The sequence below is a fragment of the Symphodus melops genome (assembly GCF_947650265.1).
Source record: "Symphodus melops genome assembly, chromosome: 10".
Classification (NCBI taxonomy): Eukaryota; Metazoa; Chordata; class Actinopteri; order Labriformes; family Labridae; genus Symphodus; species Symphodus melops.
Window position 1 is genome coordinate 5,235,073 of NC_136700.1, and position 21,591 is coordinate 5,256,663.

At 40.7% G+C, this 21,591-nt stretch overlaps 1 protein-coding gene across 1 annotated transcript in view; it reads left to right on the top strand.

Annotated features, from left to right (window-relative positions):
• Window positions 1-21,591, top strand: part of LOC306830880 (1,4-alpha-glucan-branching enzyme-like) — a 70,411-nt gene that overhangs the window by 41,964 nt on the left and 6,856 nt on the right. Inside the window, 3 exon segments of the mRNA XM_079354607.1 lie at window positions 8,760-8,944; window positions 12,139-12,269; window positions 18,798-18,915. Of these exon segments, the coding sequence (XP_079210733.1) occupies window positions 8,760-8,944; window positions 12,139-12,269; window positions 18,798-18,915 (434 nt within the window).

Here is a 21,591-nt window from a genome sequence, read left to right on the forward strand (position 1 = left end):
TCAATATTTGCCCTCTAATGAAAGCAGATGAAGTGGGAAGGAGCCCTTAATAAGACCGTTTTGTATTTCTTCAGCATAATCATTTTCTCTATTTTCAGTTTTTAAATGTTCAACTCTCTTAACTTGTAAACATAAGTTTTGGCTTTTTTCAGTGCTGGGCTTCGTCATGCAAACCTTTTAATTAAAACAAGCAGGACAATCTTAAATAGGATGCACGTGCAAACAAACATGTCAACTCTAAAGAGTAAAAATAGACACACAAAACAGGTCACTTGAGTACAAAAAAAATGACCTGATTATCAACGTGCCTTTTCGCATGTATCCATGCATGGCTGACTGTCTGGAGCCTGGTAGAGAAGAAAACAAAGCAGCACAAATGAAAACATTGAACAACATATAGATCACATTTTTAACAGAGTGTTAGGAGATTGTGAATCCAGTAAACCTCACTGTTATATTTAGTAGATGTGCACAGGCATTTTCTATTTTTCAGAATAAAATAATAATAATAGACTAAGTGATTGACACTTATGGTCACATAGTTCTCCTGCTAGAGCTACAGTACTGCTCTTTAGCTTGATACTCAGATTAGATATAAACGACGGTGTGTCTGAATCCTTTCCATTCAAACAGAGTGGAGTCATGTCTCCCATTGTCTTTTAATGCCTCTGATGCTGAGGAAGCACTCTCTAACCTTCAGAAGAAAGAGCATTCCACTTACTTAAGACCCAGTCCAAATGTACCACAGGAACAAAATGATCCATCTTCCCAGTGACTTCATGCTTTCAAAGCTGTGATACAAGGCTCATTTTTGTAAATAGTGATCGTCATTCAAACTGACAAATGTGGCATTTTTGTTTTTACGTTGTTAAAACCTTTCATGGATCAATCGACGTCTGCTTGTAGTTGTCAAACTCTTCAGTAGCACAAGACGATCTGTTCAAGACAACATACAAACTACTCGCCTAAAGTTACATGAAATCCTGTCTCAACAACTACAGTTTATCATGTTCTGTTTACTTAAACAAAAGCCTGACGAATCACTCAGACAAACAAAGTGAACTCATTCTTCAAATTTCAGATTTACCCAATTCTATCAAATAATGTGTCATGATTGTGAAGAGAGAAGAGAAGTGGCGAGGAGACTTTTATTAAGACAGAGAAAGGAATATTGTTCTCCCTTTGTAAAGTCCTGTCTGGCTGACTGAGAGAATGCTGCTTTAATCTTTTGATTACACTTAAAAAGGATGAAAGTTAAAAAGTGCTTCCTGGGAAAAAAAACACAAAATCAATGAAGTCTGAGAAAGTTTCAAAACCCACAAAGACAAAGCATGCTTTGAGAAACTTTTTAAAACTCTATTCTTTCAGGCAAGCCTTAGGGAAATGTTCAGGAAATGTGTACAAAGATTTGGGTACATCTGAAATGACATGCCCTGTCAATGGATCAATGACGGCAGAGTCATTTAGTCAGTGCTGAGCGAGAGCAAAGTGTTTGAGCAAGCAAATCAATGTGAAGTGCCGAGTCTAGAAAAAGCCATTTATTTACTCAGGACCAGAAGCAAACAGCACACGGCGAGAGGACAGAGGGAGCACCTGCCTGAAGAATGCTGCGAGAAGGATACTGTAAAGGATGTCGGGGTGTCAATGACATTAAAGCTCCGAGTGGCTTGGTGGCAGTAATGAAACGCCTCACTGGTTTTATCATTACATCGGCAGCGCTCGCACTTCCTGACTTTCAGAGCTCACACAGACTTAAGATAACCTTGCAGATTCACAGTCTAAATTACTGAGCTAAAACTTGTCCCAGCACTCCGTATTCATGGAGTGCTACAGTGCAGCCATTATACTGCGGCCTTGGACGAGGACGAGGAATTGAACACCAGAGCTCTCTCTTCATACATTTCAAGCAGATAATCTGCCTGAAAGAGAGAGTGAGAGCGAGAGAGAGCTAACTGTGCTCAGGCTCTTGGACCAGTAATGCTTATTTAATGTGCAAAATGTGAGTGTACTTTAACGCAGTAACAAGAAATCAATCGAGCAAGTGCAAATAATCATTGCATCAGCTCTGCATTTTTTATTTATTTATTTTTTTTGCAATGCATCGGAAACCTTGGGAGACTCTGGTCCTCCGATCACCCCTGATTCCCTCATTGATCTTTTTTTTTTTTTTTGCCAGAATCCCTCTGATGGAAAACACATTGATCCTTGGCTCCTTCTTGTGCTGCTAATTACTGAGGGGACTGTGTCACTGTCAGGCCCTTATCTGATGCAGGTCTGTGTGCACGAGTAATAGGATGTGCCTGCTGGAGAGCTGTCTGACATAACCTTGTGTAAACATGGCTGCCCCCCATTAATCATATCGTTTTTTAACACTTGCATACATTTAGGTATCAACAGTTAAAAACATTTTTTTAAACAAAAGGAGCAGTACTGTTTTATCGTTGTACCTGCCTTTTTTTTTATTGATGATAGCGTTTTAATCAACAACTTGATAACTTACAGCCAGAGATGTGCTGAATCTCCTGAACAAGCTATTATCAGACAAGACAACATATGCTCTGACAGTCAAACTGGTTATTTTTAGGGCTGTCAGTGTTAATGGCGATTAAGGTCAGGAATTAATACTTTTTTTTTTTTCTTTTTTTTTGAGGCTGTCAATAGTGTGCTAGCTTGGATAAACAGTTGGCATGTTTTAAAATCTGCTGTTCTGACTTTTTGTTTTGTTTGCCCCCATTAGACTTTGAAAAAAAAAAAAAATCCTGAAATGGTCGTTTAAAAAAACACAATCCTTATCCTCCACGTATAATAAACTTCTTTATCTGGGATAACAGTGCCCCGATATATTGTAAGAAACAAATGACGGTTTTATTTATGGCTGTATTGTGGGGAGATCCATCATAATTCATTCTTGTATAGAGAATGTGCTATCTGGTTGAGTTCAGCTGTGAGGAAGCAGAGGAAGGTTATTAACATGCTGATTAATGCCGGCATATGGGAGGAACGTTGCTGTGTTATCGCAGAGGAAAAGGGAAATGATTACCTAATGGAGGTGTGTCCAATGTGTTTCTTTAAAGATGAAATGAAAAGAAGAGTCAAAGGCTTCCACAGCGCACTGAATCAAGCTGCACAGGAAATCAATCATCTCCACTAGACTTTATGAAATAATAACGTCAGAAAAGTGAAAGTAAATACAGAGAAAAGAGCACTTTCACTGATAATGAAGTGCAGCTCTCTGGAAGCTTTTATCAGAGCTGCAGCATGTATCTGGATGCTCTGTTTCGGACAGAGATTATGCACATATCTTACTCCTGTGTTTTTGTTCAAATCAGTGTGTGTACATGCTCGTTCTGCCTCATGGTGCCACACACACTCTCACATGTGATGATAAGGAAAAGCCTTCTGCCCCCTGCTCATTAATGCAGAAGGCTGATAGGAAACTTTGCATATCTTCTCCCTTTTGTTGTGCGGTGGTCGTATTTGTGCAGGTCAACTGTGGGCCAGAAGAAGAAGTCACATCAGGCTGATACATGGGGTGCACTTCCTTTATTTGCTCATTATTCTGTACTGACTGTGCTCATGCCTGTAGTTCACTTCCCGCACTCTCAACGAAAGGAACAAAATGATCCATTGTTTCCTTTTGGTTCTAGTCCATTTAGACTTCACAGCCTGAATTATTGCAAACAAACCCAGAGTTGTAGACATAAAGTCTCCGGGACTGACAAGTAGCTCTTTCATTGGACAGTTTCTGTGACCTACTCTACATCATCAGCGTGTCATGGGCCCACGGGGGAAAATCAAAAAGAAATTGATTTCAGTCACCGACAGGACACGATGGTGTGCTTACCGACGCTTGAAGTCTTTACTTATTTTTCCTGCTGACGATGAGCCATCTCGACCTGAAGAATGATTGAGGGAAGCTGTTGTCACAGTCAGCTGTCATAAGACGCATGATGGCTCTGCTTTAATGTATGCTAATGTAACATAATTATGGACCAAATGACCCGGAGCTACCGACACCTATCTTTTCATCTCGTCTTTATTGATTTCTTTAGTCAGTGACATAAATGACAGCAGTCTCTACTTGTGGAATAAACAGAAGCAGAGCCCTGTGTGTAGATATCATGATAGAGCATGGACTTCAGTGTGGGTTTCAAGAAATCATTCTTAAATTTTAACGTAATTCAAAACAAATGTTATATCAAGACATTCACAAAAAGAGAGGGTCAAGACTGTAAACTTTGTAAAATTATTTAAAGGTCATTCACCGCAATCAAAGCACTTTACATGTTCCACTTCTTTACTGCAACATTTAGCAGAGTATTATTTGCGAGGAAAATCTTGATTTTTTTACTGCCAGAAACCTTGAAGAGAAGCAGACTCAAGTTGTTTTTCTGCTGCTGCTGCAACTGTGTTGTTATAGCAGAAAGAGAGCGAGAGGAGACAAACAGATGAGCTCTGTGTTTCATGGAGTTTTTTCATATAGTTTAAAAACTTATATATGATGAGCACAACTTAATCCACCTGTCGCAACAAATAAAGGTCCAAAAACACATCTTAAAAAAGAGCTCCCACAAATGAGGATTTTTACACTAATAATAAACCTCATACTCGAGCATCTCAGCTATCGGAGTACTTGTGAGTTTCAGAATATCTGTGTTTGTCTTGTACTCTTTTTTTTTTTTTTTTTTTTTTTCTGAGCTAATAGAGTTAATAAAAATTCAAGACATGAACAGTTCATGAAAGTTGTATTTTTAGTTTGATTCAGTATGCAAACACCAACTAAACCTCAGCACAGAGTCAAAGTAGTCCATTTGTGGAGCCACACTCTCCCATAGTGTCGACAGCTAAATTCTTGTGTAATGCATTTTTAGTGTGTCTTCTTTCTTCTGGTGTCAGCCGCGTCTGTAGTACGACTACCTCTAAGAAGGTTTTCTTTCACTTCAAACTGCATTACACACTCTGGCAGTGATCCTTTTCGCTCTTCTTCTTCCTCAGAAAATGTATAACGCTGCTGTGGTTCGTCTATGTCCCTCCACCTCCACATGCAGAATGCAACACAGTGCAACACTTTCCCTAGGGCATGTTGAAAGTCACTCTGGGAAATGTAGGAACTCAAAATACTGTAGATCCTGACAGCCAGTCTTGACAGTAGACGCACCACAATAGTAAATAATGCATTGAACATCACATATTGATGTCTGACAATGAATAGAAGTTTTTTTTTCTCCTCCACAATGAGCTCCCTGAGGTAATCATGGTGCTCCTACCTGAGGTGCTACTTAAAGGGCGGAGCCTCAAGCACCGTGTTTGAGAGGATTCTTTTATGCTATTGCTCCCTCTTGACAGGTCTTGATATCCTGTGAATGCTACCTGAATCGAGAGAATGCTCCGCCTGCTGTGACTGTATTTGTAAAGTAGAAAAAAGGAACCATGTTTCTTTTCTTGAAGGATGGTTGTCAAATGGTATCATGCCCCTGACACCTTTTCCTTCAGCATCATCTTCTGCTTCATGCGTTCGTCGACAAAATGTCATCGATAAAAACTCTTGCTTAGGTAGCCGTCAAAATTAGCTTGGCATGTCCCTGTTCTTGCAGTACCATGTATGTGAATGTGCAATACATGTGCTCGGCCAATCAGAATGAGTTTTTTTTTTTAACCCTGTTGGGGGTGCCAACGTAAGTTAGGGTGGATGCAATCTTACATTGAAATGCATGCTAATGCAAGGTAACCTGTTACAAAGCTCCTTCTGGTTACGTTGTCTGGCTTCATATTTCACACCGGTGTGCAGTGCCCTCGAAGTGTGATCACCTCAAGCCTTTAATATTTCCACATAGCCCAATGTTTTTCTAAGGCTGGATTTTTCAGACTTGTACAATATAATAGGGGAAGTAATAATATTAATAATATTGCTTATGCAAGAATTTCACTTGGGTACATTTTCGTAATTAAATATTTCAATCTAATATTTTCCGTTTGTGTGTGAGGAGAGGGGGATGATGATTGACGACCAAAGAAGGCCAGCTTCGGAGGATTACACTTTAGAAGGAGTATCCTACCTCGGCAGCAGAGCACGCATGAGACCTTGATTGTCTTCTTGCTGGAGGACAGTCATGCCTAGAAAACATATGAGCAGCTGACCTGCAGCCAGGGCCGTGACACAGCCTACAGCGGCTGTAACAGCAACGGTGAAATTGCTCATTTGCCTTGCTGAGGCAGATATGGAAAAGAACTCATGGGAGCGTTAACCTTTAAGACACTCCTGCTATAACACCTTCACACTTTCCTGGATTTCTCTAGGCACCAGGGTGATGAATACTGGCTTGGAGGTGCCCTCTAGGAAAAAAAAGTGAGCAGGGCCACAAGTTAAACTTTCTGCTGATGGACTTAAAAAAAAAAAAAAAAAAAAAAAAAACTCGGACATCCCAGAACGTAAAGAACAAAAAGGCATTGTCTTTCTCCTGTTGAGAAGTGTGGAGTTGTCCTTAGCTATTGTCATCTTGTAATATGATGACAAAGCTGTGGTCCACAAATCCTGTCTGTCTGTTGACTCTAAACAACAAGCTTTGACAGGATTACAAAATAAAGATGAGGAACTACTAGCCTCATTGCTGCTCTTACAAAAAGCTTATATAGGATTGGACCAACTCATTCAGTTAGATGAATACACATAGTGCAAGTGATCCTGTCTGTCAGCATAAACAGTGCTGTCATTCTACATATAGGAAAAGAAGGCTGTCTGCAAAGGAACCAAAGTCCATATTTTTCATCTTCAAAAACCTCTTCCAGAAGAAAACTTTCATTCTGCTTTATCAGCCTCTCTCCTCCCGGAAAGAATTCACAGTATAACTTCCTTCTGTTGTTTGTGACTGTCATATCTAGAGACATTAACAGCCACATCGGTATAAAATTTAATGTGTCAATTAAACCCCAACGAGGGAAAAACATATTGGTTTTCATTATCTCTTGACCTTCCCTCTCTAGCCCAATAATTCCAAACTTTTAATGGTAAACATGCCTCGAAAAAACAATTTTTACTGTTGGGGAGGAATCTTGTTTATTTTGCTGACCTTATGAACTCGACAGAAGCAGCATCATTACAGAGAGTCTGCAAATTTTGTGTATCTTACAGCCTCTTGTAACGCTTACAAATCAGTTTCATCCAGAAAAAAACATGGCTGCAGCAGACCTGTTTACGTTGTGGTTTAAATTGTGTATTGCGTTTTAAATTGTACCCTGAATCCTTACGATCACACGCATTATTCTCTGAATGAGTATTCATGTTTGCATTGGTATTTTTTTCTCTGCATCAACAGTTTATCACTGTCCCAATTTGACTCATTTATTTTTTCTTAGAGGGATTATTAAAGCCATACCCACTCAATGCACAATTGTTGATACTTAAAAAAATCCAAGACTAAATGCTGTATCTATCTTCTGTGCCGGCTGAGATAATCTGCGTGAAAATTGGAATTTCAGATGCATGATGAAGGTGTGGTGTACGCATTTCTGTTGGTGGCCAGCAGGAGAGAAAAAAAAAGTTTGCTTTTGACTGCCAGTGTTGTGAGTCTAAGGTGTAATTTTCTTCTTTACATTTCAACTTCAGCTGTGTGGGAGGCTTGTTATTCATGCAGATGTCACAAGAAAAAGCTCTTTTTTTTTTTTTCCTCCTCTTCCTCTCTCCCAATGAGTCTTCGCTGCCCTAATTCCAGCGCACACGCTGCAGTGGGCTTGTTCTGTTGGCAGTCCATGCCTCATTGTTTGCTACTTCTATAACACCTACATAATGTATTTCATTAAAATCTGTTGTCACTTTTGTCTGTTCCACTTCATCCCATCACTCTGTTTTTTTCTTTGCTGGTGGGGGCTTTGGCACCAATAAAACCAACGAGTCTGTATTCTGTTATCATGCATCTTCCCCTGTCTCCTATCTCCGTGTTTCTTCCTTTGCTGGTAATTCAATTATGGTTGTTTCATGATGCTGCCATGACACCTGATGACGGATTCATTATCTCATCTCTTGGTTTGACAGCACAGTAGCAACAGGACCGTTGTTTCTTACACTTGTGCTGTACACTTTACATCTGGACTGCATAGCTCTATCTCTTTCAGTGAAGGCAGAAAATAAAGAACGTCCTTGAGTAGCTCTATTAGGAGAAGAGTGATTATGGGAGTTGTAGGTTTGCACAAACATTCAGATATTTAGATCATGCTTTGTTAAATCCATAGTGTGAAAAATGTCCTGGGGAAAACGGACTTTGTTTGTGTCAGACCTATGAATACTCCTTTGCAGTTTCTCATCATTTATAGTTTACTCCATTGCAATGAAGTGAACTATTAATTTCAGATAAATATATCCTGGAGAATTATTTTTGCATAAAACTTGAAAATATGTTATTCAGAATCCAAGTTCCAGGATTTATTTGCACAGTTTTTCCCTCTGTGTTGCTTTTTGTGTTCATTCATTAAAGGCTGTGTTCCTGGGTGACAGCAGAGCTCGCTCGCTGTAGTTTGCTGAGCTTTATGGCTCATTTTTTTAATATGGAAAGCGCTAACCTCTGCAGGGGTTATTAAAAGGTCACAGACTGTTGCAGACTCTGCTCTCTTTGATCTTCGTCCCTCTTCCGTCTTGTTAAAAACTGCACAAAACCTGAGAAGAAGCAGCTCGCACAGCACGGCTGACTGGAGTATGCTAATTCTCCGAGACTGTGTGCCCGTGCCATCGTTATGAGTATTCTTTAACAACGCTCTCTGTGTTACAGGGAATGAGTTTGGCCATCCTGAGTGGCTGGATTTCCCCAGAGAAGGGAACAGTGAGAGTTACCACTACGCCCGGCGGCAGTTTAACCTGGTGGATATGGAGCACCTCCGCTACTGTCAGCTGTATGCCTTTGACCGGGACATGAACCGCACAGAAGACAAGTACGGCTGGCTGGCTGCTCCACCTGTAAGGACATCACACACTCACCGTACAGCAGGCTGACACCCTCAATGACAAAACTGAATGATCATATAATGTCAAGCAGCATTTCTAAAAAGAACCCTGAACAAATGATTTAGCATGTTTTTCTCTTTTCTTTCAAGGAAAAAAACCTGTTTGAAAATACCTTTCTATGATGTCAGGCAGCTGGAGATAATTGCTCCATAATTACAGTAAATGTCCTGTTTGCTGCTGTCAAGGTGAACAGTGGCAGTTCTCACTTTGCTTCTTTGCTCTTTACCTGCATTTTATAGCATATAGGCCAAAACATTTTTTTGTTATTCTCTTGAGAGGCGAGTGGCAAAGTAATGGGGTAATGCTAGTGGAAGGGTTGACAAATTAACAGGGGTTGAAAGTGAGTCTGTGTAATTAATAAAAAAAAATAAAAAAAACCCTAACCCAAGAATCAGTCCACAGATTTGAATGGAGGGAAAGTATCTGAGAGGGTAATTAGAGATGCGTCTCGTTCACCAGGATCATTCCTGTTCATTTCTCCATCAATCAGAAACATTTTGTGACTCACTGAAACCTTTCACACTCTTTACAACTATGTGAAAAAAGGTGTTTTGGAGGTAAAGCAAAGGGATGGCAGAGCCCCAGGCAGATTTTTGGAGCTCCCTTTTGGGGAACAGGATTGACTGCTGGTCCCAAAAGAGGCCACTGGCAGAGACGACGCATACATTTGGCAGCAGTACTAACCCTTTACTCATTGGGTGCTGTTTTCTTTGGTTGCAGCGACGTATGCCTTTAATTTGTGGATACATATAGATGACGGCTCTACAATGTAGGTAAAACCTCATCGAGTCGGGTTCTTTCTGTAATTTATTGCCTCAGATCCTCGGCATAATGATTCTGTTTCTCCTTGGCGGTCTTCATGTTAACATTTCCTTCTGTGTAAAGCTCACGGCAGCTGAGATGGTCAGGATGCAGGGACATCATCCGTCACAAGGAAAACCACTGAAGAAAAGCATTCACAGATTTCTTTAATGGCAAGAGTTTTCTGTGTTAGAAGATGACTTTCTAAAACTGCTGAACAAACGAGGTCCTCACCCTGAGAAGTGTGTGTGTGGTATGAAACGGGAGCATAAACCAAACAGCCCCACAATGCATTGCAACTCTCAGACCATCCAATGGCAGAGCATGCCAGTGGCACGCAAATAAAAGTAAGCTTCATGAATACGTTTCATATGATTCATTCATCCCTTCATTATCCATACCGCTCGTTCTCATTCAGGTTCACCATGCTACCATCTAGCCTGTTTACATGTTTTATGTTCATTAGTGTGCACTGTCCCCATTTTAAATAAATAAATAAATAGTGACGTGTTCAGGTGAGCAGAGTAAAGACAATAATTCATCGGTTCAGAGTTTGCGAAGTTGACCCTGCGCTCGGTGACGAGCAGAAACATCTGAGACGATGAAAGTAATTCAAGGGCTGACTACATGTCACAAAAAGACTTTGAAAAAACATCAGTCACTTATAAAGCCGATAACTGCTCAGACATTCTGCAGCAACAACCAGATGGGTCTGAATCCTCTGGACAGCTTTATCAATGACATTGCCAAGGTAATCTTGCTAAGTGGGAATATTCTATGGCTTGGTTCAATATTTCACGGTGGTGGGAGGATCCGAGGGCGTTTTGTAGTGAAAATGAGACTCAGAAGAGGATCTGTCAGCTGTTGTCCCAGGTGAAAGGGAACTAAAAGAGGAAGTGGAAACAGGCAGGGACTTTAGTTCCTGCCCGCCTCTTTGAAGACGTGCAGCTGTGAGCTTCAAAAGAGAAACGTCGGACATGAAGTGAAGCTCCTGTCGATGCAGAGATAGCATCCATTTAAGAGGTGTTGACATGTAAATAAACCAGTGCACGACATCAAGCAGACTTCTGTCTTCTACTCACTAAAGTGTGACTTAACTGGGTAGCATATAATCAAACTTCTTGTTATGTTGACTTTACTGAGAGTTACTCTTTAATTCAGTCACACAGCATTTTCTAAAACAAATGTGATTTTTTTTTTTTCTCCAGCAGCAGTTTGCAACTTTAACTCTGTATTCAATGTTTGATGCAACCCTGTAAATAGATAGAGAAGGTTTCCCCTGGAAGATCCAACGATAACATCCACAATCTTTTCAAGCTGTGTCTGTAGATGAATTCGCTTCTGCTCAAGCGAGGAGAGAGAAGCGTAGTGGAAGGCAGCTTGTGGATACATCAGATCACAACATTGTTTTCTTCATTTCGAGAGCCGAGGTCACAGTTGGGTCTACTGTCAGGATGGTAACTGCTTTTATTGCCTGGTTTGACCCAGGACTGTTATTTCAGGTCAGAATCAAAGCGCTGCTGTAGCAAAGTGACAGAAAAAGAAACTCTGTGGACTCTAAGACATTCATGTCAATTTAGAAGACACTGGTTTTCTATCAGGTAATTCTAATGTTTTATCTTTGGGAGATGATCCTCTCTGGTAACATGTGACGACGAGTGATTATTAATTAATAATTTGGACATTTATTCTTGTTAAAGCACCTTATTTCTATCACCTCCCTCAGGTTGATTGCATGTACTCTTACTTCTGTATAGTATAGGGAAGTACATTAGCCGAGAAGGATAGTCAGGTCACAACTTGATGGATGCAGTTACATCCAGCCAGAGGAACTTTTCGTGTCATTACTCCAAATGGGTGGACTTCTAATGTAGAACTAGACTTGTTAAGAGACTTCAGACTGTCAGCTCGTTCGTTCACCTCGCTCCTCTCTGCCCGTCCAGTCGGAGGGTGCTTATCTTTTCGTTCAGCCGTGAATATGCTGCCCTGAAATTGGCTTGGGGGAACAAGGCACTAAAAATAGGGGGTTGGGTGACATTGATAATCTCTGCTAATGACACGTTAACAGTAGCTCGCTCCACAGGAGAGTGGCGGCTTTATCATGTGCAGCTGTCTAAAGCTGTCGGTGTGTGTCTCACCACCCTGAGCCGCTGCTTTCTGCTGATGAGTGCCACCTGAAATATGATGGGGGAATCTTACTCAGCCTGTTTGGAAATGTGTAGTCCGCTGATATAATGTGGCCTCATTATAAGTTCCTTAGTCCAAGATGAGGAAGGTAATGAGTATTCATGAAGAAATATTTGATTAGCTTTACTTTTCTTTTTTTTCTTCTCTTCCTCCTGCAGGCCTTTGTCAGCGCCAAGCATGAAGGGGACAAGGTCATTGTGTTTGACAGAGCAAATGTGCTCTTTATCTTCAACTTCCACCCCACTAAGAGCTTCCAGGACTACAGGGTGGCAGTAGAAGTTCCAGGAAAGTATCCTTTCTGCTCCCACCACTCAGACTTTGTGTCACACCACAGTGCCCCTCAGAGCAACGATGTCCTTATTAGTCACTTCTTTAATACAGTGACACGGCTTCTTTAAGTAGCTTTTACAAAAGCATTGCCTAATCATAGTCCAACAAAGATAGTAGAGGTGTTTGATAGATTTTAAAATGCTCCATGTGCAAGTTAACATTCCAAGCTCAGAGAGAGAATATCAACTTTTTGGGAAGGAGTGATATCAGCCCAACACTTTAATGCAGAGTGAGGTAAAGTAGGTCAACAACGAGTGAGCGCATAGGTCTCAGTGGAAGAAATCCTATCTGCTGTGGTTTTTTTGCTACTTTTAATTTACTCTATCACCAAAATCAAGTGTTCATTTCTCCAACTCGTCAGCACAGAATTCTCTAAAAGAAGTAACCACTATCAAAGCAAATCAACTCAACTCGTTAACCTGATGTTGTCAGTACACTTATTTAAAGAGTAAAAAAGAATGAATTATCAGTAAGCCGTGAAGGGACGGTAAGTGTTGGAAGGCCATCACTTACCTTATCCTCACCTGTATGTTGTTGCCTTTATTAACCTTAAACCAAAGACCTTCTTTATATGAGGCAACTGAGCAGACAGCAGCTGTCAAAGAGAACATTATGGAAATAATAACTCCTATAATATTTACTCTTTTCATATTTTTATATAAACGCATGAAAAGACCAAAACCAGCTGCACAAAGCTGTCCTTTAATATTTTCTTTCAGTCTAATTGTTGTTGATCTCAAAGAGCGAGCAGGTCCTGTGTTTATAGCTAATTCAAAAAGTCCTTGCAAAGCGGAGCTTATGTAGCGCTAACCCATGTACTCCATGTTCTCTGAAGTAGGTTTCATCCAGCAGCCTTATCTGTTCTCTTTGGTGTAAGACAGTGCTGTGAGTGTGAAGGCTGGACATTGGTAAAAATCACTTTTAACAGTGTGTCAAAGATGTTTAAAAAGCAGCAGTGAAAAGATGTATTTGTCTGTTCCAATGGATCAAACTCTGTGTCAGACATGTTAAAAGTTCATTTGATTTGTAGAGATCTATTGATTTACATGGCGGTGTTCTGAGTCAGGATAATACTTTTGTCATATCATTTAGGCCTCCACTGTTGAAGAGAAAATGAGTCTGTTGACTTTAGTGGTGTCGTTCTTCTATTAGAGAGAAATAATAGCAGAGCCCAGTGATTCAGAAAGCTCTCTTTAGCTGTATTGGCTGTCCGTCCTCACTGTGAGTGCTGCACAGGAATTTAATGAGTCCCACAGTTGTGATTAAAACAGGCTTAATGATCAGGGACATGAAGGGGGGGACAGAGAGCTGACAGATTTGTGTTTATTATAACGGACACAGCTCTCTGCTGAGGCCCACAGAAGCTCTCATCAACAGCTCCTCGGATGAATACGGAGCTCAGGCGCTGTTTTAGTTCACACTTAAAGTGACGGGGTTAGTTTTCTCTGGATGCCAGCATTTCACATCTCTATGCGTGAGCAATTCAGAATCCATTAATGATGATTTGATTGGCTGACAGTGACGCTGTGAAACAGCAGGTGTTATTTGATTGATTTACATTTCCTTTTGATATTTGTTTCCTTTAAGATAAGGCGAAATAATGATGTGATAATAATGATGAGATAATACACCACTTTAAAAAAGTAATGAAAGACGTTTTTTGATCCAGAGATCATATTAACAAATAATTTCAATGGTAATTTCAGTGTTCTTTACCTGGTTCACGTGTTGTCTGGAAATAATTTTAGTGCATCCCCTGTAAGTTTTTATTTCATTGTTTATTACATCGAAAAAAGGATCTTCAAAAAAAGACAAAAACTCAGAAAATGTAATTAAATGTTAACTGACTGAACAATAATGGAGTTAATTTGACAATTACCGTAATCCCCCACCCCCCCAGTAACCTTTAATCTCCTAATATCATGTGTTACATGTGAGCTTGTTTGATGTGCAGTAATTGTACGTTGTGCCTTGTGTATTCAGCTCAGCCTCGATGGGGTTAATCTCCAGCACCGCACTAATAGCCCCGCTGCCGTGTCTCTAACACCGTTTTTGAGGGTTTATTTTCATTTAGATGCAACCGCATCTTTTCCTCCTGGTGCTTCTTTTGATGTTTAAGGAGAGGCCTCAGACACTGGGAGGGTTGAGAGGAAATGCAAATAAATGTGAGGGCAAAGCTCTGGCTGTCATTATACAGAGAAGCAGTAAACACATAAAGGCAAATGTGGCGTGTGTGTGAGGAAGGTAAATGCGCGGCGTGTGTGAGGAGATGCAGATGCTCCGATGGGAATGTGTGCAGAGGATCCAATTAGGAGAGAAGACAGATGAAAGTGCCACTCAGAGGCAAAGGAGGTAAACAAGACAAGCTCAAAGAGTCCAAAAGTGCTTTTTCATTACACTCAGCCGTCGTACTCTAAAACTTTCTCCACCCGTATGAGGGTCAGGGGTGTCACAGTGGAGCCTCTCACCATGGCTGTATCTTGAAATAATAGCTGGAGGAAGCTGACCACGCTGTTCACCACAGTAAAATGGATCCAATCCAGACTGTTATTTCCTTTTCTCAATATGGCAACTACCAAATTATACCAGCTGGTGTTCCACTACAGCAAACGGAAAAAAAAAAAAAAAGTAATAAGTCACCTTTTGTTGCCCTATGTCACACGCTGGCTGAGTACACATTGGTCTAAATGGATCTTCAGGTGGTTTTCTTTTTTCGCTTGTTAAGAAACTTTGAGATTTATTGCCTCCCCAGATGCAGCAGCACTTCTTGAAAATGTCTCCACTTCTGCTTAAAGATCGGCTGTGTTGCAAAGAAACTCTTAGTATTCTGCCTGAAAAGACTAAAGTTTAAGCTGTTTGAGCAAAATAATAGCTGTTGGGGTTTTAGTGACTGGGGTAAAACAGAAAACTAAGAATCTGCTGTCCTTTACTACGAATAAGTAATGACTCAGCTGTAGTTAAGAAATCCTTCAGTCCTCAGGTGCTTGCACTGTGACTCTTTTGCCTTTTTTTAGTTTTCAGGGAGCTTTTCCTTGATTTTCTTTGTCCTCTATTGAATTGATTTTCCGTGCTATACAAAAGGAAGAGGAGACAAAGTGAAGCTAAGCACCTCGCCAAAGAGTACCCAATAAAAGCAGTCAATGTCATCTTTTGGACAGGCACTCAAACCATCATTGCGTTTTATTATTTTCTCTCTGTCGTCTAGAATCGTGGCGGACACATTGTTCTGGCTTTGTCTAGCTGCTTAGAGGTTTTGAAATCCCAGTTGTGTCCCATCAGTAAATCTGTACCTGTAAGGGCAGATTGCTCTTTGATTTAGACTCTGCTGATATTCATCTGAGATTGTGTCAGGTCATCATCCTCCTCTGTCTGACTCCAACTTCCAAGCACTCTCATGGTTTAGACTGCTCAGCTTCAGCGTGAGACAACAAATCACTTTAAGATTGTAAACTGCAATCATGTAGAGACTTATCACAATGTCAACCAATTTGATCTGTCTGATTAGTTATCAGGCATTCAAACTCATGGTGAAAAAAGGATTTGTCCCCTGAAATGATTCTGAAGTAATCATGGCCTTTAACTTAAATGTTGGTAGTAATCCATCAATGCCAACTGCGGATACTATGACAATTACATTAGATTAGTGTTGATCTCTTGTTGTTGATCTTTTTATAAAATAGTGATGGATGTTCTTGACAGTCGAAACATTTTTTTTTCTTTTGTTTTGCTTCCTAATGAAGTTGGCCAATCTTTGTGTTTGTTTAAAATGCGTCTTTTTAGTGCTTTGGCTTCTTGTTCCATCTACAAATGAAGTCAATGCAATGCTTCAGTAAAAGGGAAGACAAAGGGCTTTGTTTATTTATAAATGCAATGCTTTTATTTTTGACAAGTCTTTTTTCTGGGGTCTCCCACTCTGATCTGACTTGCTCTGGTGAAGCAGAAGGCAGGAAAGGTCACCTGAAAAAAGGACAAAAAAAAAATACAAACCAGACCCGGCCACACACATTTCACACTGCTCTCGTTCACCCACGCCGAGATGCTACTACTCTCATAAGACCAGAAAAAAAAGACAAGCTGATGGAGAAACTAAGTGGTGGCCTAGTCTGCAATCATGGCCATGGCCTGATTGTTTTGAGATCATCAGCCTGTGATCATCAAGCTTCAGACTGCCTTCTTTTTTTTCTCCCCTCATTGGGCACAATTGATTGTGTTCTTAAATCTGCCCCCTTTATTCACAAAGACTGTATTGATTACACGTCTACAGCTGAACTGCAGGCTGTTGTTGCAGCCGTCTGTAGATACTAACAAAGACGTAATCGCTCAAAGCTTCCAACTACCAATTTGTCCTGGATCTCGCCTCCTCGCAGGGAAGCTGCCGGGGAATTTTGAATTACTTTAACTACCCCTCATTTCCTGATTCACACATACAATACACTCAGAATCTGCAAGACTCAGAATGCACAAGAAGAAGTTCTACTATATCCTTGAATCACATATTGACAGTTCACAAACATATTCCACATACTGTTAGGATTGGTTAGCGTTAGGATTTCATTATTTGAATTAGGAGGATAAACCTTTGAAATCACATGAATCCTCGATTTTCCCAGAAGCATTGCAACCCGGGGGAGGATGTTTCCACATTCTTCTGATAGTTATAGTGAAACCTTCATGGCAAAATGATTCTGTACTGTCAATAAAAGAGCACAGCGGCGGATTCGAGTGGAGCAGAGGAGGTGGAGGAGGGGATCTTCCTCCCCAGCAGAAACAATGCACAGAGCAGCACTTCCTTTTAATCATCAGTATCAAAGGAGACAAGCAGGCAGCCAAAGCAGAATTTCCCCGGCTCAGGGGCAGAAAGAGGCGCTGTTTGAGGATCACTCTCACACTCCAGTTTACCGCCTATGGGAAGATAAGGTGATTATTCAGTCAGCCAATTAGGGGGCTGTTTGCATATCTGCTCCTCTCTCCTGGTGTTTGTTACAGTAGCACTCCTTGCTGTTCCTGTCCCTGAGACTGCAGGAAATAATGCACTGCACAGATGTTCATGCACACATATACATATATATATATATATATATATATATATATATATACGACGTCAGGGAACATGTATACGCTGTTTAGTACTTCTGACTGCTAGGAAAAAGGATGGAATTTCCTAGAAGTTTCAAATACCCATTATTCATGAAAATCCAATGAAAGTGCACTTTCTTGAATTTGTAATTTGGCTTTTAAAATGTCTTAAATGACATCAACAATAATAATGTAGTTGATTCTGACATCCTTCTTTTTTTTGTCCTATACTCATATCAAGCCCTTTTATTGATGTGCGCCAGCACCTTTATAAACAAGGTGAATATATTCCGGAAATCTTACTGGAATATGTGAAATCACGTTTTACATATTTCATGCATTATCCCTCCACTCTAGTTCCTCTTCGAGGAAGCACATGCACATCTCCTGAAACGACTCTAACCTGATTCTGGAAGCTGCCATTAGTCGTTTGAGCGGCTTAGTGCAGAAACCCAGCAGAGAAAAATGTGCAAAAAGAATGAAGAAAAGGGGGCCTCACTTACCCCACCCATCCCTGACACGACCATACACACACACACGTTATCTTACATGATCAAAGGCAGGTTTTCTTTCTTTTGACTATTTCACTGTCACCACCACCAGCAACCCCCCACTGTGACATGTTTCGTTGTTTTTGCAACTTTGAATCTTAAAACATTTATTGAAGCAGTTTTGGCAAGAAGAAACTTAAACGGAGAGGGAAAAAGAATCATGTGCAGAGGAATAATGGGCATGTATCACATCAATTATCCAGCATCTGTGTAGGAAAAAGTACAGGGGCTCAATGTCTGATCTATACAGTATGCATGCACACATTCTGGTGCCTCTGCTACATTTTAGCCTGAGTTGGAAAAATACCTTGACAGTCATTCATGTGTTATTAAGTTCAATGTGTAATGTTTTTCGCTCTCAGAAATGTGTCCTCCTTTTGATTACAACAAAGTGTAATTATTCCACTGTGACTCAAAGTTGTAAAACAACCAAACATGATGAAGAGAAGCGGATACTTTCTTGGACCCTGTAGTTTTGTGTATTTGTTGTCACTCGTTGTTTTCACTCAGTGTTCTGTTTTTGATTGAATTCATTATTTAAGCAGTGAATTAGAAGAATACCACAGACAGACGGGCTGTGTGGTTGATCGATGCTTGAATCACTTTTGTAGTTCTGTTCGTTTCAGGCAGCGCTCTCTTTGTCTGTTGGGGCTCTGCACTGTCACTTTGTAGTGCTGCTGAGATGAGATGAATGCTGATGGATGTGAGGATTTCAATGAATATAAACCAGCCGAGCGCTGCTAAACCAAGTCAGCACATCCAAAGCACAGCTGATAAAACCTCCTCTCGTGCATCTTATGTCTGAGATCTTATAATCTAGTTTCCCACTGCTATCGGGCCTTAACCTTGATCTCTGTCAGATATAAAATCAAGCTGGATTCAGACATGGTTCAGTATGGGGGACACGGACGGCTGGACCACAGCACAGAGTTCTTCACAGATGCCCAGCCCTTCAACGGACGCCAGAACTCCATAAAGGTAAATCTGTTTTTCTTCTTTTTTTTTTTTCCATCAAAGGTCATTTCTTGTTGAAGGTCATTGAGTCCCACATTCAGAGAGCACTTGTGGTCTGAGTCCAGGGTTGCTGTAGTCAAGTCCACTCTAACACACTTCAGTCCTAACCTATGCTGTATCAACGCCACACTTTGCATGCTAATTCTAACAGGGTTGGAGGATGTTGTACATTACCACTGACAAAGTGGCAAAACTGAGAGTACTCAAAAATGTCAGTATGCAAATAAATGAATTTTGAGTGTGTCGTTGATGGACTGCATTGTCCCATAATGCATTACACATATGAAATGAAGGCGCTCGGAGGAGAACAACATCAAACAGAGCTGTAGGTGGTGATGAGGCAGCTCCAGAAATATCCTTCAAAATAAAATGGGAAAAAAAAAAACATTAAGCAGTGCAAGTTTGGACAAACATTTTTCTTTGTCATTGTTCTGTTTAAATTGATTTTGCCTGCAGCTATACAAAGCCACATGTCGAGCATCATTTCACATTTCACAAAATGCAGAAAAGCTGCTTTCATCCCTTATGTAGAAGTTGTATTCTAGACACTTGTTTAGATTTGGGCGTTTAGCTTTGTCCTCGCATACCGTTACCTTTTTCACCTCACACAGTTTGACTACATTAACAAAACAGATGTAACTACCTCAATAATAGGACAGCAATTTCTTCTGTTGATGTTTACTATAATCTGATTCCTGGATGAAAGACACCTGAACCTCTTCTATAAGGACTTTAACATTATTAAACATTGGAGACACTTGTGCAGACCTCACGTCACATTCTGAGCTGCTCTCCACACTACTCTTATGATATATGCAACCACAAAGAGCCCATGAGGGAATTATTCAACCTTATGTATAAGCAACTTTGAACAGTTACACTATAAACTACGCCTGCATATGAATCCCTCTATAACGAATCACGAGCCGAGATTTACTCTCCTCCTGTCTTTCTGCAGCACTGGTGACACTTTCCTCAAAATGCCCCTGCCTCCATGCTCTTATCAGGAGTGTTTTAATGTTATTTAAGCACCCTGCATGTAACAATAACAAAGTACACACAGCTGTGTGTCTGCTTATTAATGTTTGGTTCAGTAATGTTTCATTTTTGTTTTCATGAATCACTTTTAAAAAGCCTTGATTGGGTTTGGACAGAACAGAATCCTTTACAAAGTCGGCTCGTGTTGAGGGAGGTCGTGTTGTTCTGACAAAGAGCCAACGTTTCTCTGCTGCTTCTCCCAGCTTCGCTTGTGCTTTACTCACTAATCTCCTAACTAATACAGTAAGCTGGTGATGCAGCGTCTAAGAGATGAATTAAATATGGCCAAATTAAAAAAAAAAAAAAATCCTTTTGATTCTGTTCACCAGCCGATGGTGACCAAAATGAAACTTTGTAAACACGATATTCGGCATCTCTTCATTTTTCCTGCTCTTGCTGACAGTCGTCTGGGAGTCGCTGTGCCACACTTGAATCTGATCTCTACAGCTCCCTCAGATTGTCGAACAAACAACGTGCATTATTCATGTTGTTAGAACTTAGAGGAAGACAATATCTGCCGAATAAACCGCTGGGCCTCTATCATGAAGATTAGCTTCAGGCTAATAGCATGAACAAGGTCGCTCCTTGAAATCCACAAAAAGACTGATGCGCATTTTAAGCAGAGTTTTCGAGGATCTTCATCATGGATCTCTCCCTTATATTCCTCCAGTCACTTTTTCTCAATTTGGATTCTAAAGGCAGTAAGATGTTAATGGATAAGGTCAGGGATGATTTAGAGAGGATCAGCACACTCGCTCATCTGATTGCATACGTTAGATCTTATTTTAATGAGTCTTATTAACGCAGGAGGACAGTGAAGTAGTCTGCACAGTCGTCCTTCATCTTCTTTCTATGCTTTGTTTCTCTAATGAAATAAGAAATGTCTATAGGCAGTGCGCTGTTGCTGTTCAGTGGGTAGTAGAGGTGACACCGGATGAGCTGTTTGTTTTTCTGAACTCAGCCTGAACCTCCTCAGATCAATACTGAGACTGCTACAGCTAATGGATGGAGGATATTACACTTTATTAACACTTGGATCGAGCTCTTAAATGGATCAAAAATGTGTTTGGCAAAGATCACACAGCTATTTAGAGCATTATTTAACCCTGTTAAAAAGCTTATTGCTCTCCAAGGCAGACATTCCTCCTCCCCCTCTTCCTCCTCCTTCGTCATATTAGCCGAGGTTTCATCAGTGAAGGACTCAAATTCCAGATTCTCTTAAATCTTTCTCCCTCTTATTAATTCAAACAGCAAGGCTTCAGCCCCGTCCCTCTTGGCCAAAATGTGAAGTTTAGTTAACAAGTCATCTGCTAATGTTGGCACCATCATGGATTAATGGGGAATGAAAGGGAGTGAGAGGAGCAGGGCAGACGGGGGGGGGGGGGGGGGGGGTGTTGCCGTCCCTTCTGCACATACTGTATCTCTGTTCGAGACTTCTTCTCAGAGATTGCACCTTGAAACTGTTGTCTTGCATAAAGATTCTGCTTCTCCTCCTGCCCCCTCCCCCTCCTCCTCCTCCTCCTCCTCACACCTACCTGCTCATGACAAGAATAATCAGACTGTAGCCTCTGCGGGCGCCACCGATAGTGCCCACGCCGTCCA